We start from the raw sequence: 14,498 nt of genomic DNA on the forward strand, positions 1-14,498 counted from the left end.
GTCAGAATAGTTAAGTGTCAAACTCTGATCAGGCCTGACTCCACATAGCTCACAAAAGTTGCTCTCCATGTTACCCTAGGTTGTGATATATTGACCTGAGCCACATTTGTATCAGTTACTTAAGGGAGAAAATGCCTCATAGCTTCTCAACCATTGCTATTCAATAAATGCTGTTTTTCCTTTATGCTTATTATTCAATATTATCCCATAGATTTAATACTGCAGCTACCAAGGCACCAGTAACATCTTTGGGCTAATATATATTCTTCTCTTCAAATATTTCCCACACAATCTAGTATTCTAAATAAAAATGCATGTATGCAAAATCCTGTATACACCACAAAACTGAACAAAATATAATGAGGTATTTATGTAGAATTGGACTCTCCTCCCTCCAAGGTGGCATCTATTGTGATGGACAGCTGATGAAATGCTTGTTTACTGCTTTTGTATCTGAGTGTTCCCAGTTTAAGTTTCAACAGTGTCAAAATCCTCATGCAGGGTTATAGCAGAAGCACAGATCTGGGGTGTGTTGAAAGACAGAATGCCTTCAACAATGATGACCCTGCTCATTTCTAACAAAACAAATAAAATAAAATAAAGAGTTTAAATTGTGTCCAAGATCTTATTTCAACAGCCAGATTTGTCTTACCGCTGGCTCGTCTGCCTGCTGGTTCTCTATTTGATGCTCTGGTTCTTGCTGCTCATTTGCATTAATTTGGTCTTCTGCTTCTTCAGCTTCATCTTGGTGCTGATTGTCCCTTTCATACACTGACAAAATTAATTATTAGAGTGAGTATTACAGTCGCTCCTGGAGTCCCCAACTGAGAAAAAGGCCCCATTGTGGTAGGTGCTGTGCATATGCATAGTAATCCCTGCCCTGAAGAGCTTGTGATATAAATAGACAAGACAGACAAAAGATTTAGCTTCATTTTACAGATGGGAAACTGAGATACAGAAAGATTAAGTGATTTGCCTGAAGTTACACCAGAAGTCTGTGGGAGAGCCAACAACTGAAACCAAATCTCCTGAGATCCAGTCTAGTGCCTTCACCACAAGGCCGTCCTTCTTCTCGTTTGTATATAATCATAACTGCACCCATATCTTAGGCAATACAACCATCACAAATCACTAATGAAACATAGTCACTGATTTTAATTGTAAAGAAAATACAGTGCTCTTATTGGAATCCAAAGCAGCTATATTTATTTCTGAATGGATGAGACAATCTGACACTGAAGACAGTTCAGATGGGGGGAAAGAGAATTCAGTCTCACCTCCATCCTCTTCGTGGATGCCTTGCCCCTCTTCTCCTTGTACAATATCATGGTCCATATTGTCATAATGAGCCTGTTGGCTAAAAAATTATATGCAAAAATACAGTTTCAGTTTCACAGAGACAGTTCTGGCTGTTTTTTTTGTTTGTTTGTTTGTTTTTTTAAGGATTCCTAGGTTTACTTTCCTGTTAGCTAAGTTTTTCCATTAGCATTTTTAAAAGGAAATATACATTATGGAACACGACAATTTTGTGTAGGATACCTTACTATTCTTTGCATCTGTTTTCCTATCTACAGAAATGGTGGGTAGTATTGGCTTCTTCGTAGGGCTGTTATAAGGACACAAGTTAGTGTCTGTACAGTGCTTTGAAAATGTAGGGTGCTAAGAAATGAAATCAAAGAGTCTAGTATTCAAAAAGCTGTTAAATAATGGTCCCAAAGCAAAGAAGTGATACACATGTACCTGAGCAATTTAGGCTTTGATCTGGCAAGGAGTTTGCTTATGTGACACTCCCTCTAGAATTGGGGATTTGGACAGTACTAATTCACTTCCTGGTAATAAGACTTTTTTTTTTCTTTTAATGTTACTCATGCTAATATTTCCCTCTTACTGTGTGTTTCAGAAAATATTTCTCTAAAGATGATTATATAGGTTTGAGCTTCAAAAAATAAGTGAAGGCCACTACTGGCTTTGAAATTATCCAAGCAGGAGAGCAGAAAGAGTATTAACTGAAGACCATTATTAAATGGGAGACTGAAAGGGGGTGAGGGGGAGAGAGAGAAGATAATCCACAGTACATAGACTGTAAGCTACATTTACAGGAGCCTGATGTACACTCAAAGGTTCTTTATTTTAATAGGCCACAAAAATGTTTCAACATCACGGATATGAATCAAACCAATTTTTTTTTTAATAAAATCCAAAAAGTTAATGCTAAAAGTTCATCCTTAACTCATGCTATTGGCTACACGGAGCAAGTGATATTAGCCCTTCACTTTCACGAGCATCAAGTTCTCATGACATTATTTTAAAATATCGTCTATTTATGGGGTGCTTTTCATCCTAAAAGATCCTGACATATTTCAAAAACTGAAATTGTCTATGTACAGCACTCCTGACGTGTAGCCACCTCTGGGGTACGGAATAACAACCAGGTAGCACAAAACAACCAGATACACATGCCTGTACTGGGAAAATATGTATAAACGTCCAAGATACTAGGCATGTACTCGGGGCAGCTAGCCCCTCTTGCAGCTCCAACCTCAACAGCTCTATTTTTAGTGCACTAGTGTGATGACAGCTAGCAGGGTATGTCTCCTCGAGGTACAATTTACACCGAAGTGCAGACATACCCCATGAAACCCAGAGTGCAGACCACAGCATACATGTAAGGGAAGTTGTTAACCTTAGCTGGTTTTTGTACTGCTCTTCTCCTCGTTCAGCCTGTCTCCGTAGTGCAAGCTCTTTTTCTTGAAGCTGCTGCTGCCGTAATAACTGCCCTTTCAGCCTCTGCTGGTGTAGAGATTCCTGATGTTCCCTTAGCTGTCTGGCTTCTTCAGCTCTTCGGGCGGCCAGATGCTGTTGTTCCAACTGTTCTTCATAGGCCAGTTTGTATCTTTTTGTTACACTCTGTGTCAAGAAGTGAAAGAAACATGTTTGAATATATACACTTCTGAACCTGCCTTCTTGGGTACCTATTTCCCTTCACTATCGGAATGATTTTCCTGATAGAACGCATATTACCAGCAATGAACGTGCTAAAACCACTAATGCCAGAAAAGTAGAGATTGGGAGGAGGGGGGAGAATTATGCAGGCAATGGATAAGATGGAGAACAATGTATAAATAGCTGTTTTGTGATCATAGAGTCAAACTTCACTCCTGAAGCTTTCATCATCTTACTTGAAGTTACACATTAAATGCTCCCATTATAATCACAGCTGCTTTTTTTTTTTTTTTTGAAAGGGGAATTAGAATACCTGAGGCTGTGGTATAGTTTTTAGCACCATAAATCTGACACTGCCACAGTACTAAGATCCCATGTTGACAGGCACTTGACATATTTTAGAAAGTTAAAAAAATATTGCTACTGTTGGCTGTCTGAGGCTGTCTGAAGGAGCACGGGAGGTAGGGTTGATCATGTGGTCAGAGTGCAGGTGAAAGAATCAAAGGTTTGTGATAAATGCAGTTTATCCTATGGCTATCTCCAATACATACCAACATATAGTACATGTCCTCCAACCCACACTCCAAATACATCCTGTGTAATATCTGAACTAAATGCAAACTGTGCTGACCTACTCAAGCACAGTTGGGTAAATGACACAGCTTGAAAGCATCACCAAATTGTGGGTTTTGTTTTTGTTTTTTGGTACATTACTAAAAAATGATAGCCATGGAAGAATATAGAGATTACTGACAACATTAGAATTCAATGGTGGTTTTATTCTTGACTTGAATGAGAGCTTGACTGGGTCTTAAATGAGAGACTAAACATTGTTTGCAACCAGGCACAATAGAGGCAGGTATTGCGCAATCTTCTGCCATTGCAGCCAAATCATAGCCTCATAGCCTACTATGTCCCTACCTACCATTCCAGTCCAGAGTACCTCAGCCAACGTTTTTCCATCAGGCTTGAATTCTGTGAGTGTTTTGTTAGATGGATAAATGCATACGGGGCTTGGATGAGACCAACAAATAAATTGTTCTGCTTGAGACCTGACCCAGAATGTATTTCCAGGTCTTATTATTTCTATTTAAAGCTCCACAGAATATGCCTTGCCTTTACTATTCATTAAATTCCCTTTGCTCCTCTAGGCATGTTCATCTTACAGCTAAAATGCTTTGTGAAAATATTAGCAAACACTTGAATGAAGAGTGTTTACTAAAGTTATACCAATAACTGAAAGGGAAATGTAATTGCATTTGCTATGACAGATGACACTTCAAATCTAATATTGTAAAGAAAATCCCCCCAAAAAACTCAAACACAAACCTCCCCTCCCACAACCCCCAAGCTTTAGACTGGACTCAATGTGGCTTCCCTTTTGCACCTGCAGTTATTTGCAAGTGGAATTAATGTCATTTAGACATTTACACCCAATTCAGAAAGCACTTTATCATGTGCTTAACTTTAAGCATATGCTTAGAGTCCCAGGCATTTAAGTGCTGTGTTTTAAATGTTGCCTTACTCCTCAACTGCCTGCAAATCCAAATGATACTAATTACATCTGCAACTAATTGCAGGTGCAAAGCAAGGCCTGCAGTTGACAGGTGCCAGAAAGGGTGACTGTTGAGAAGAGAATCTTGCACCTCTGAGTGAATGCGTTCACCCAGCATGTTGGCTGCTTCCTCTTTATGTTCCCGTTCTTTCCAGTCATGTTCTTCTGGTGCTTGATCCTGTTCTTCCACCAAGTTCTCAGGTTGCCCTGCCTGCTCCATTTCCTCTTCCTCGAGTTCTTTTTTGTGTTCCTCTTCAACTTGGTCCATGTGTTGCTCTTCATCTTCTCCTGCTTCTTGTTGCTCCTGAATATTCAGTTCCTTGTGAGGGTGACCCTCATTTGCTTTTCTGCTCAAATGTAAAGGTTCATCTCCATCTTCTCTTCTCTTGGAATTTATTTCTTCCCTTTCCTGTGGCTTCTCCTTATTCTGGGGTACCTGTGTAAAATGATATATTAATTCCATGATATTTCAGAGATGTCTACGTCTAGAGTCCATGACACTATAAAACATTTGCATGACTTCCATAAAGGCTTAATATTTTATAATGTTCATAAAAGAAAATGTCCACCTGTTATTATTATCAGTGATTAGGTCTGATAATCACTCAAGGCCTCTTTCATGTAGACCTCAACGTGATCTGAAGTAGCAGCTAGACATTTGTCTACCTATTTGTATGTGTAAACAGAGTCATCTTTATTAATATGAGCATCCACATTAATTGTTGGCACAAGAGGATACAATTTATTTAGGGCACAAAATTGTGCCTGCAAAAAGTAGTAGTTGCTGAATATCTGACTCATAATTTATATTCAGATTTGGTTATGTTCTAGAAAATGCTAAGGGTGAGATTTCCAACCTTGATCATGATGATCAGCACATTATTCTAAAAATAGAGTCTTATTGAAGTCAGTGATAACTTGTGGAGTAAAACATTACTCCACATGAGTAAAGGTGGCATAAATCAGCTGTGTTCTACAATAAAAATTAAGGCCCAGATTCTAACACACTTACTCGTGCTGAGTAGAATTTCACTCAATAACTAGAACTGATGGGCCTACTTCTGGAGTAAGGTACTACTCAATGTGAACATGGGTATCAGAATCTATTCCTTGGATCTATGCAACTAAAAAATGACAATAATATAAAATAACTCAACCCACTTTTAATCTAAAATGAAGCCCAAAATATTTATCTTCCAGTTTAAAAAAAAGTGTTTTATTTTTAGGCTTGGCAGAATTCAATTTTTATTTTTTATCATGGTAATGGATAATATTGATGTTTATTTTAAAGCATTTTTTTCAATTTTTATCAATATTTATTAAATTTTCACATTTGCACAAAATGTGGGGTTTCACACAATTATTTAATGACAATAGATGCTGAGGTTCAAGAAGTTAAAGCTGTAGAACAGTTAAAACACAAATTGTTAACATCATACGTCAAAATATGTCAAAAGTAAATATGTTTAAATCAAGTTCTCAAGCAACATTTTTCTTTGCCTATCTGTAAATTTTGATGTTCATATTACTGATATATAAATCTAATTCCTCCGAGCCTATTTGTTTTGATTCAGAAATATTTATTCTCAACTTGCAGAGACACATGTCAAATAAGATCTCACCCCCAGATTTTACATGTGAACCTGCACTTTTCTTTTCATGTAGCTAAAAATGTTTGAATTGTAAAATATTGAAAAGGTACATTCAGTTTTCTTCAGAATTTGTGTTTCAACCAAAACAATCGGGCAAATTCAACACTAATTGAATCTGCATTTTTCATCCAAAAAAGACTTTTGTCCAAAAAATTTCATCAACCCCTTGTTGAAAATCATCAGGGAAAAAAATTGCTGCAGCAGTCAATGATTTTCACCTCTTTTTGCTCTTCAGCTGCATTGTTCTCATGTGGTGGGAGGTCACTATTTGGAGGTGTTGCTCCTGCCACTGCCGCTTCCTGTGGAACATTTGACTTTTCAGGTTGTCGAAAACTTGGCATTTTGTTGAGTGTGTCCTTCAGTTGTTTATATTCTTCTACCTGGGACTAAAATTGAAATATACCCATTGTACTACACCAGACAAGCATGTTATTAAAATACACACTCACTCCGGAGTGAGTTGGCAAAATGGGTACACAGAATCACTCAACATGCACATCAGATCAAACATCAAGATTTTAAGACTGGTTGCTTCCATGCATTAGATAGCTGTGATTTAATATATAATCATCAATCACAGTGAACATGCAAATACAAACCACGCAGGAAAATCCCTACAGTACAGAGATGGCGATTAGTTTTTCATGCCAGGCAGAAGAAGAGCTGAAGGGAATGATTAAATTTTCTTTGCACACTTTAAAATGAAAGAAACAGAGTGCCATGGATTGTTTCTCATCTGCTCAGTAGCAAGAGATGCAATTCTTTTTAGAAACAGTAATCAAGTTTAAAAAAAAAACAGTCACAAGTGATTAAAAATTCTCAGCTATCTTCAACCTTTAGATAATTGTTACCAATAGACAAGAGTCAAGAGAAAATATTATGGGAGAAAAAAAATCAATCAAGCTGGAGCAACTTTAATGGAAAACAACAAATAAAGTAACAACACTTCCACTGGTGGAAGGGAGTGAGTGGGAAGGGAAAAGATAAATTTAGAGCTGCTAAACATCCCTTCAGTAAGTAAGATGTCAGGGATCCACTTCTTTGCAACTGCACTGATGTTTTTCAGGCCAATGGAAGATCTGTTCACTTTCAGCAAGCTACCCATGCTGGACGTTCAGGCAGGATTGGGAAACTTTTCACAAGCCACTCCCCATAAAGCAGGTGTACAAGAAAAAACCATTCAACTCAGAAAGCAGGGTATTTTCAGAAGGGGCATCTTTCATAACCAATTACATCTATCAAATACACGAAAGGTAGTGCCTAGCACTGCAGCTTACCATTTACATATAACCCCTCCACCTTCTCCTGTTCCACTTCCCCTCTCCTTGTGTTAAGGTTTATAACTCTGTGGGAAAACATTTAACACTATTTGGAGCTAAAACTTGCCACACAATCACTCAGCTTTAAACAACTCTTAAAAATCGCTCAAAGCACTCTTTCTTGTCTAAAGGCATCAGATTCTCTGTTACTCTTGTGAGGAACTACTGATTGGGAGTAAATAAAATGAAATGCTTCAAGTTATTATTTTGGTAAAAACGCCAACATTTTTTTGGTGATTTAAAAAAATAAATAAATCCAAATGAAGGTTTAGCAATTGGCTACAGTACACACCCAGTGACTGTGTAGGTCCCTTGGTGTACTCGATATAATATCATAACAATCAATAGTACATCAGACAAACATGATGCATCCTATCATATCAATGTATAATATTGATACAAAACAAAATCCACAGTGCTACAGATTGACATGATGCAGTATGTGATAATAGGTCCGAAGTTAGACGCACCTCAAAGCATCTTCAAAACACTATGGCATTGATTAAAATGGACAGGCCTAAAAGCAAAGCAGAATGTGAAGTAATTACAAGTCTGGCTTTTCTGGAGGGAGGTCTCACTTTCTCTGTGTCCCCCTCCTCTGCTTGATTCATGGGAGTCTCCGACTATGCATTTTATAGAAAAGATTAAAGACAATGTTAACTACAGTCCCTAGATAAAACTGTAATTAAGGGTCTTAAACATAAAAGGTTATCCTTGAATCTAAATTTCCTTTCCCCTTACTGACCATATAGAGAGATTACTATATACAGGATATTCTTAACAGTGTTCTCAGTTCCTCCAATTCAGGACTCAAAGGTTGATGCTATACTCCACTCCACTACACAAATCATTCCAGGCTAAAAGTTGTCATCCAAGGTCTTAGCCTAAAGGGAATTAATATTTGGCATGAAAATAGAGTTTATAATATATATGAACTTTTCTGGCTCTTTGAGCTATAGAAATCCACATAAGTGGTGGTACTTTAAAGATTCAAGTCACAAATATTAGTGTAGTGTTGACTGCTGACATTATCCATCCTTTTAAATATCTACCATATGTCCAACAATGATAGGGTGCCTTTTTGAATGGTTTGTCTGAGTAGTACTGCTGTGAATCCTTTCTTCAGGAGGTTTGCAAGAAAAGCAATGCAAACTGTGTTAAGTATCGCCTGTTGATTTCAGAGAATTCACAAGATGTATGAGTACGCTGTTTAATAAGATGAGTGTAACATTATGTATGTGGACAGATAAAGTCTAAAGAAAAGCAAGTGTAGGTTTAGTGTTTAAGGGGACGAACCATAGCCCAGCGTAATCAATGAAAAGTTTCCTATTGGCTTCAGTAGACTTTGGCTTAGGCCCTAGGTGGGATTACAGGAGACCTATTTTTGAAGCGTTTAGCAAACAGACCCCTGGACTTTAGCCGATAGTGGAAGAAAGATTATTGCCTGCTACTTTGAAAAATTGGCTTCCAGCACATATTGCTATCTGAAATGACATGTCTTTACTTTTTTCAGTCTATGAAATCCAATTATGGAAGAACATCAAAACACTGGCCTGTCCATTAGTATATAACCTACCTTCAACAGCAAACAGAATTTAGGAAGGAACACTCAATCCTGTAGCTCCCACTCAAGATTCCAAAGATTTTTATAGTATTTTTTTTACATACACTAGATTCCTGTTTTCCTTCCTGATCCACTCTCTTGCCATACTAATCTAAAGGTAGGCACTACCATCCTAGCTTCCCCCAGAACTTTGCTTTTCATCATTATCCTCCTTGATCTTTTGGTAATAGTTTTCCCAAGATAAGCAGCAGACCTATACCTCACTATTGGGACATGTGGCTACTAGTGGAATAGCTGGCTGGCTATGTAATTTGCCATCAAGGTACTAGCTCTTTATCTTGTATATACAATTTTTTTAAACTTGTTAATGCTCCTCCTTTTTAGTGTCTCCAAAGCCCATGTGGTGTTCTATGTTCCTCCATGCACACTCTGTCTCTACTGCACCAGCTAGTCCTTTACACTCCACCTGCTTTGTTATGCTAGCATACACAAAGCTAGACCACATTGGCTTTTTAAGTGAACCAGTTCTTTAAATGTGATGTGTTCTCAAGTGTCAGAGCCCTGACACCTTGAGTTAACCAAAGTTCTATAGGAGAAAGAGAAAGAAAGGAAAGCCTTCTGCAGTCTATCATACTTGGAAAGATACCACTCTTATCAGTAATTCATATGCTCAGTTGGACCTATAATGGAGCTGTCAAAGACCAAAACAATTATTTAATTTGCTATAATTTCAAATTTAGCAGCAGCACTTCAAGGCATGCATTTTTCCCTGAGTGTGTAGCAAGGTGTTAACTGCAGATTCCCATGCAAAAAGCTGCATGCATAAGATTATAGTCAGTTGAGGTAAGATAAAAAAGTTCCAGGAAGATTAAACAGATCTCATAAAAAGGAGATCTGATATTCTGTTTTCCTTTCTGACCTGTGCAGCAGCTAGTGCACTCTTGTGGTCTTCCAATGTCACTACAAGCTGGTCATGTTGGGAGAGTAAATTCTTATGCTGTTGCTACATAAAAAAGAAGAATGTTACGTGTTTCATATCGTTCTGGATTGCACCAGGTTAACCTTAAATTGAAATATATCCCCACAGATCTTTCAAACTTAAAAATCCTAACTGGGAATAACACGCACTTTGATTTTTTTTAATGCGTGTTTAATATGGAGTTCAATATCAGAGTGGTAGCAGCAAACACCAAATTTAAAGCCAGAGTTTTGTAACCACAGTTGAAAGTTGGAGCAGATGTGGAGAGATAGGACCTGAAATGGAATACAATTCAATATTAACATTATTTACCAAAAGACAAATGACCGTTTATTAAGAAACCTTTCCTTTTGCAAATAAAACAAAACAGAATTTTAAAAGCCCACCAATCTTATATACAGGGCCATTTCAAAACCATGCTGGATCATTTTATTCTTCCTCTGATCCCATCTTTGTATTCACCATCATTCTTTTAGCATTGTAGAATAGCTAAAGTATAGTTGGCAAGAAATAAGTAATATATTTTAGTCATGTTTTTCAGAAAAGTTAAACATTTCCATCATAACCTACCTCCAAGTTGTTGAAATAATGGCAAAGCATTTCACATACACTAGGAGGAGGGTCTATTTTTAGGGAACAGAAACCAACCTTGACATCTTGTAGCTGGATATGAATATCTTGGTGTGCTTTTCTCAGCTGTCTATTCTCCTCTCGCAAATTATACAGAGATTCTATTAAAAACAAAACAGAATGCAAAGACTGAACTCAATCAGATTTATGCTTTCGTAATTTTAATATCACAAGTTTTAAAGTATTTGCTCCTAAATACTATTAAAGCCTAATTCAAGATATACAAAATAAGGATTATTATATAAATTGCATAAAATACCACATAACTGCAGTGGTAAAACACATGAGATCAGCGCACAGAGATCAAAGGAGCTTGTGCTGACATTAATGTGTTGCTCTCATCCCTATACAAAAACACACCCTTAAACTTTCAAGGCCAAGTTCATTAAATCCAATTCATCAGTTCCTAGATTAAATTTCTTTGTGTATGACCATACTCTCATTTCCTGGCTGAGGGCAGGGTCTAGTGGTATGTCCTATATTTAGGAGGGGGGACTGCAAACAGCAGAAGCTTCAGCCAGGATCCTGGATGCTATGCTGGGACTCTAACAGAGTAATAACCCCCTAGCCATCACCTCCCTCCAGGCTGTATTTGGAGTCTGGAAATTTTCTCCCCTAAGACTCAGCAGTTTAATTAGAAGCAGTGACCAGAACTCAAAAGGGATGGAAGTGTGGGATGGAACTGGAAAGTGTGGTAGAAGAGGAGTGGATGCTACCACTAAGAAGGAAAGCAGCAGCATGCCAAATCCAGCCTTCTGCTTCAGGGTTCTGTATGGGTTGGCACCTCTGATTTGCTTTGAGCCACCTCAGGAGCTAGGAAGCTGGGATCTTTCTCCCATCTCTTAGGCAGCTCCAAAGCTGGTGAGTGTGTTGGTGGGGCATGGGAGGGTGTGGCAATAGCCCGCTAGTTTAGGAAGAATATGAGTCCAACCTTTTGTTCTATGCCATTTATATTCTAAGATCCTCCTGACACGAAATGGGACACTTAGAGAAAAATAAGTTATGCTTCAAAGTACTTTACATACTAACTAATTAGTTCTCACGTCATCCTTGTGAGGTAGATAAATATCCTTATTTTAGAGAAAAATATTCTAATATTTTACAGACAGGGAAAATGAGGTAAAGAATGTGAAGTCACTTCACCAAGGGCTCATAGTTAAACTGACAACAGAACTAGCAACTGTGTTTTCATCAGATGTTGGTCGTTTAAGAAAGAGATCCAAAATCAGGCCCAATTTTCCCAGTTTTGAATGTGGAGGCAGGTTCAGAGCTGAGCATTTGAATCCAGCCCCCAACATTTGAAATGTTTCAGGGCCAGGAATCCTGCCCTATCTGTAATCAAGATAGAGTCAAAAAAGCAAAACATACTCTAGTTGGAATTCTCCCAAAAGGTCCCAGAAATACAGGATTGAGAAGCCCAGAGATATGAATGGCAAAACTCAGTAGCAAGAACATGTAAACTGACTGGTAAAGGAGCAAATGCTGAGTGAGCATGAATGATGACCTGTTATGCTCACTGTGTGTGAGTGCGCATTTACACGCATGCCCAACTCCACTCTCGGTCACACACACCAGTATTGATTTCTACGTTTAAAAAGCAGTGGCAGGTGAAGAGTTTTAAGCTGTGTAGTATGACTGAGTCAGGCTGCATATACCCTTTAGCTTGGAGAGTTCCTGCTCTTTCTCTTCTTGTATTTGTACAGATTTCTGCTTGTGATCGCTGAATGTTCTTCTAAAGTCTTCTCCTTGTTTTCGGTGTTCCTCCTCGAGGTCTGCATGCTGTTTCTTTAGTTCTTCATGTTGACTCTGCAAATGCCAAATTGAACACTGGAAGGAGTTCTGCACCTGCATATCTGGCTATTATCATCTTTGGCAATTTGTTAAATCAGATGAATAGCAAGCATTCATAACAAGAAGTTTATTATTCAAAGCCTGTACACTACAGTTCCTACTCAACACAAAATTGCCTCTGTGCCTCTGTAGCTCCCTGTTCCAGGGACTTACCATCCCCCTTGGCAGCTGTTGTATCCCTCTGAGAGCTGCTGAATACACCTTCTCAGAGGCAGAATCTCACCATTAATAATCTGGATCCACAGCAATATTAGAAGTTAATATTGTCAATGACTTGTCTGCTGCTTCTACAGCCAATATGGAATATTACCGCTATTGGAAACCTCGGAAAACTCTTTTCAGCATACTCCCAAAGGTTTCTTCAGATACATGATCCAGCTCCTCTGAGGTCAATGGTTCCATTGACTTCAGGGGTGCTGCACTGGACTAACAGTTTCCATTAAAAAGACTTGCAATAGCAGAGATATTGCTGTAAATCCAGGGGAACCCTTAAATCTATAATGGTTAATAAAGTTTCTCATAAATATGCATCGAGAGTAACCAGGAAACCATTGGAGCTGGAAAGACTTCAAAAGTGCTGGAAGGATTTAGGAGCACAATTCCCATGATGATTAGCAATGGGACCGTGTTCCTAAATCCTTTAGGCACTTCTGAAAATTTCCCTCAAGCACGGGATTTTCAAAAACACTAATACTCTGTCCTTACTGATGTCAGGGTGAGTTTAACTGATTTCAATGGAGCAGAGTTCGGTCAATGCGGAGCACTTTTTGAAAAATCCCACCCTAAAGCATAAGAGTCTGTGACAATGATTCTAGTTCTTTTGATGTAGTAACCTTAAAGGGTCATGTCATGAAGTACAAGTTTAAAACTAACCTGCATTGTGTTTTCTTTCTTTTCCAAGTAAGAACTTAAAAAAAACCACACAACTTTGGCTAGCTATTGAAATTGCAATCCTACAAATAACCCCACTTTCACTAGCTAAATATGCCATTTAATTTTTTGTAGGCATCTTTTTTTTTTTTCCTTCCAGGAATCTTTTGCTATGCATATAACTGCATCTAAGATGAAAAATAACTGAACACCAGAAGGCTATAATTATTAAATTACAAGATATTCTTCTAATACTAAAATATACGGAAGCAGAGCTAGCTACCATTTAAGAAGGGCTATTAATTGTGTACACAGAATTACTTGCCATTGCATATTTTAATGTACATGTTCCCCACTACATATTATATTTGCAACAAGCATAACTGAATAATGCACAAAATTCCATCTTTTTCAATGGACCTGTGCATAATATCTGCATTGAAGTGATTCCATTTGACCCAAAACAATGGCAAAAGGAGTAGTTATTTGATTGCAGGATCCCAACTATAAAAATTCTTGAAACTATTTCCAGAATTTATGTCAAAGTATTTATTACTTTGGATACTGAGTACAATTTCTAATATGCAAAATCTTTCCAATTTTACCTAGTGGCATGCATGTCAATATCCCCCTCAAATAATTATGTAACTCACCAGAAAACATAGCTATTCAATACATGATGCAATCAGTTTATCCTTAAAGTACATTCATGAAAGGAAAATATCTTTTTGAAACAATATATTGACTCTTAGAGATGGGCCAAGAAAAACTAGTACATTTATTTCCCATATTGCTACCCCCCCAAAAGAGAATCTCTCTGGTACCTACCTTCAACATCTGGTGTTGTACATTCAATGTGCTATATCTGCTATTTGAATCTTGCTGAGAAATGAAAATATTAATGTTAATTAGGGACAGCAGAATCTCATATCCTGATGCACTTTCATGTTCCTATTCTTTGTAAAGATTATTATACAGAAGCTATAAACTAGCAATTATAATTCAGCATGGAGCCTACCTGACCTGGTTTCTTTTTGGTTCTGAAATATATCAGGTATAGCAATTCTGCAATAGGTGCAGTAGTAATGTATTTTTAATTACACTATTATTCCTCCGACTCTTTTATTCCCACTTT

The 14,498-nt window shown here is 37.7% G+C and overlaps 1 protein-coding gene across 1 annotated transcript in view; it reads right to left on the reverse strand.

Annotated features, from left to right (window-relative positions):
• Positions 1 to 14,498, reverse strand: part of GOLIM4 (golgi integral membrane protein 4) — a 68,131-nt gene that overhangs the window by 7,194 nt on the left and 46,439 nt on the right. The window contains exons 4-12 of the mRNA XM_065411198.1: positions 14,192 to 14,245; positions 12,298 to 12,448; positions 10,661 to 10,743; positions 9,953 to 10,036; positions 6,369 to 6,536; positions 4,590 to 4,934; positions 2,684 to 2,907; positions 1,278 to 1,357; positions 653 to 771 (exon numbers count right to left, since the gene is read on the reverse strand). Of these exons, the coding sequence (XP_065267270.1) occupies positions 653 to 771; positions 1,278 to 1,357; positions 2,684 to 2,907; positions 4,590 to 4,934; positions 6,369 to 6,536; positions 9,953 to 10,036; positions 10,661 to 10,743; positions 12,298 to 12,448; positions 14,192 to 14,245 (1,308 nt within the window). The remainder of the gene's footprint in view (positions 1 to 652; positions 772 to 1,277; positions 1,358 to 2,683; positions 2,908 to 4,589; positions 4,935 to 6,368; positions 6,537 to 9,952; positions 10,037 to 10,660; positions 10,744 to 12,297; positions 12,449 to 14,191; positions 14,246 to 14,498) is intronic.

The sequence above is a fragment of the Emys orbicularis genome, chromosome 9 (assembly GCF_028017835.1).
Source record: "Emys orbicularis isolate rEmyOrb1 chromosome 9, rEmyOrb1.hap1, whole genome shotgun sequence".
Lineage (NCBI taxonomy): Eukaryota > Metazoa > Chordata > Testudines > Emydidae > Emys > Emys orbicularis.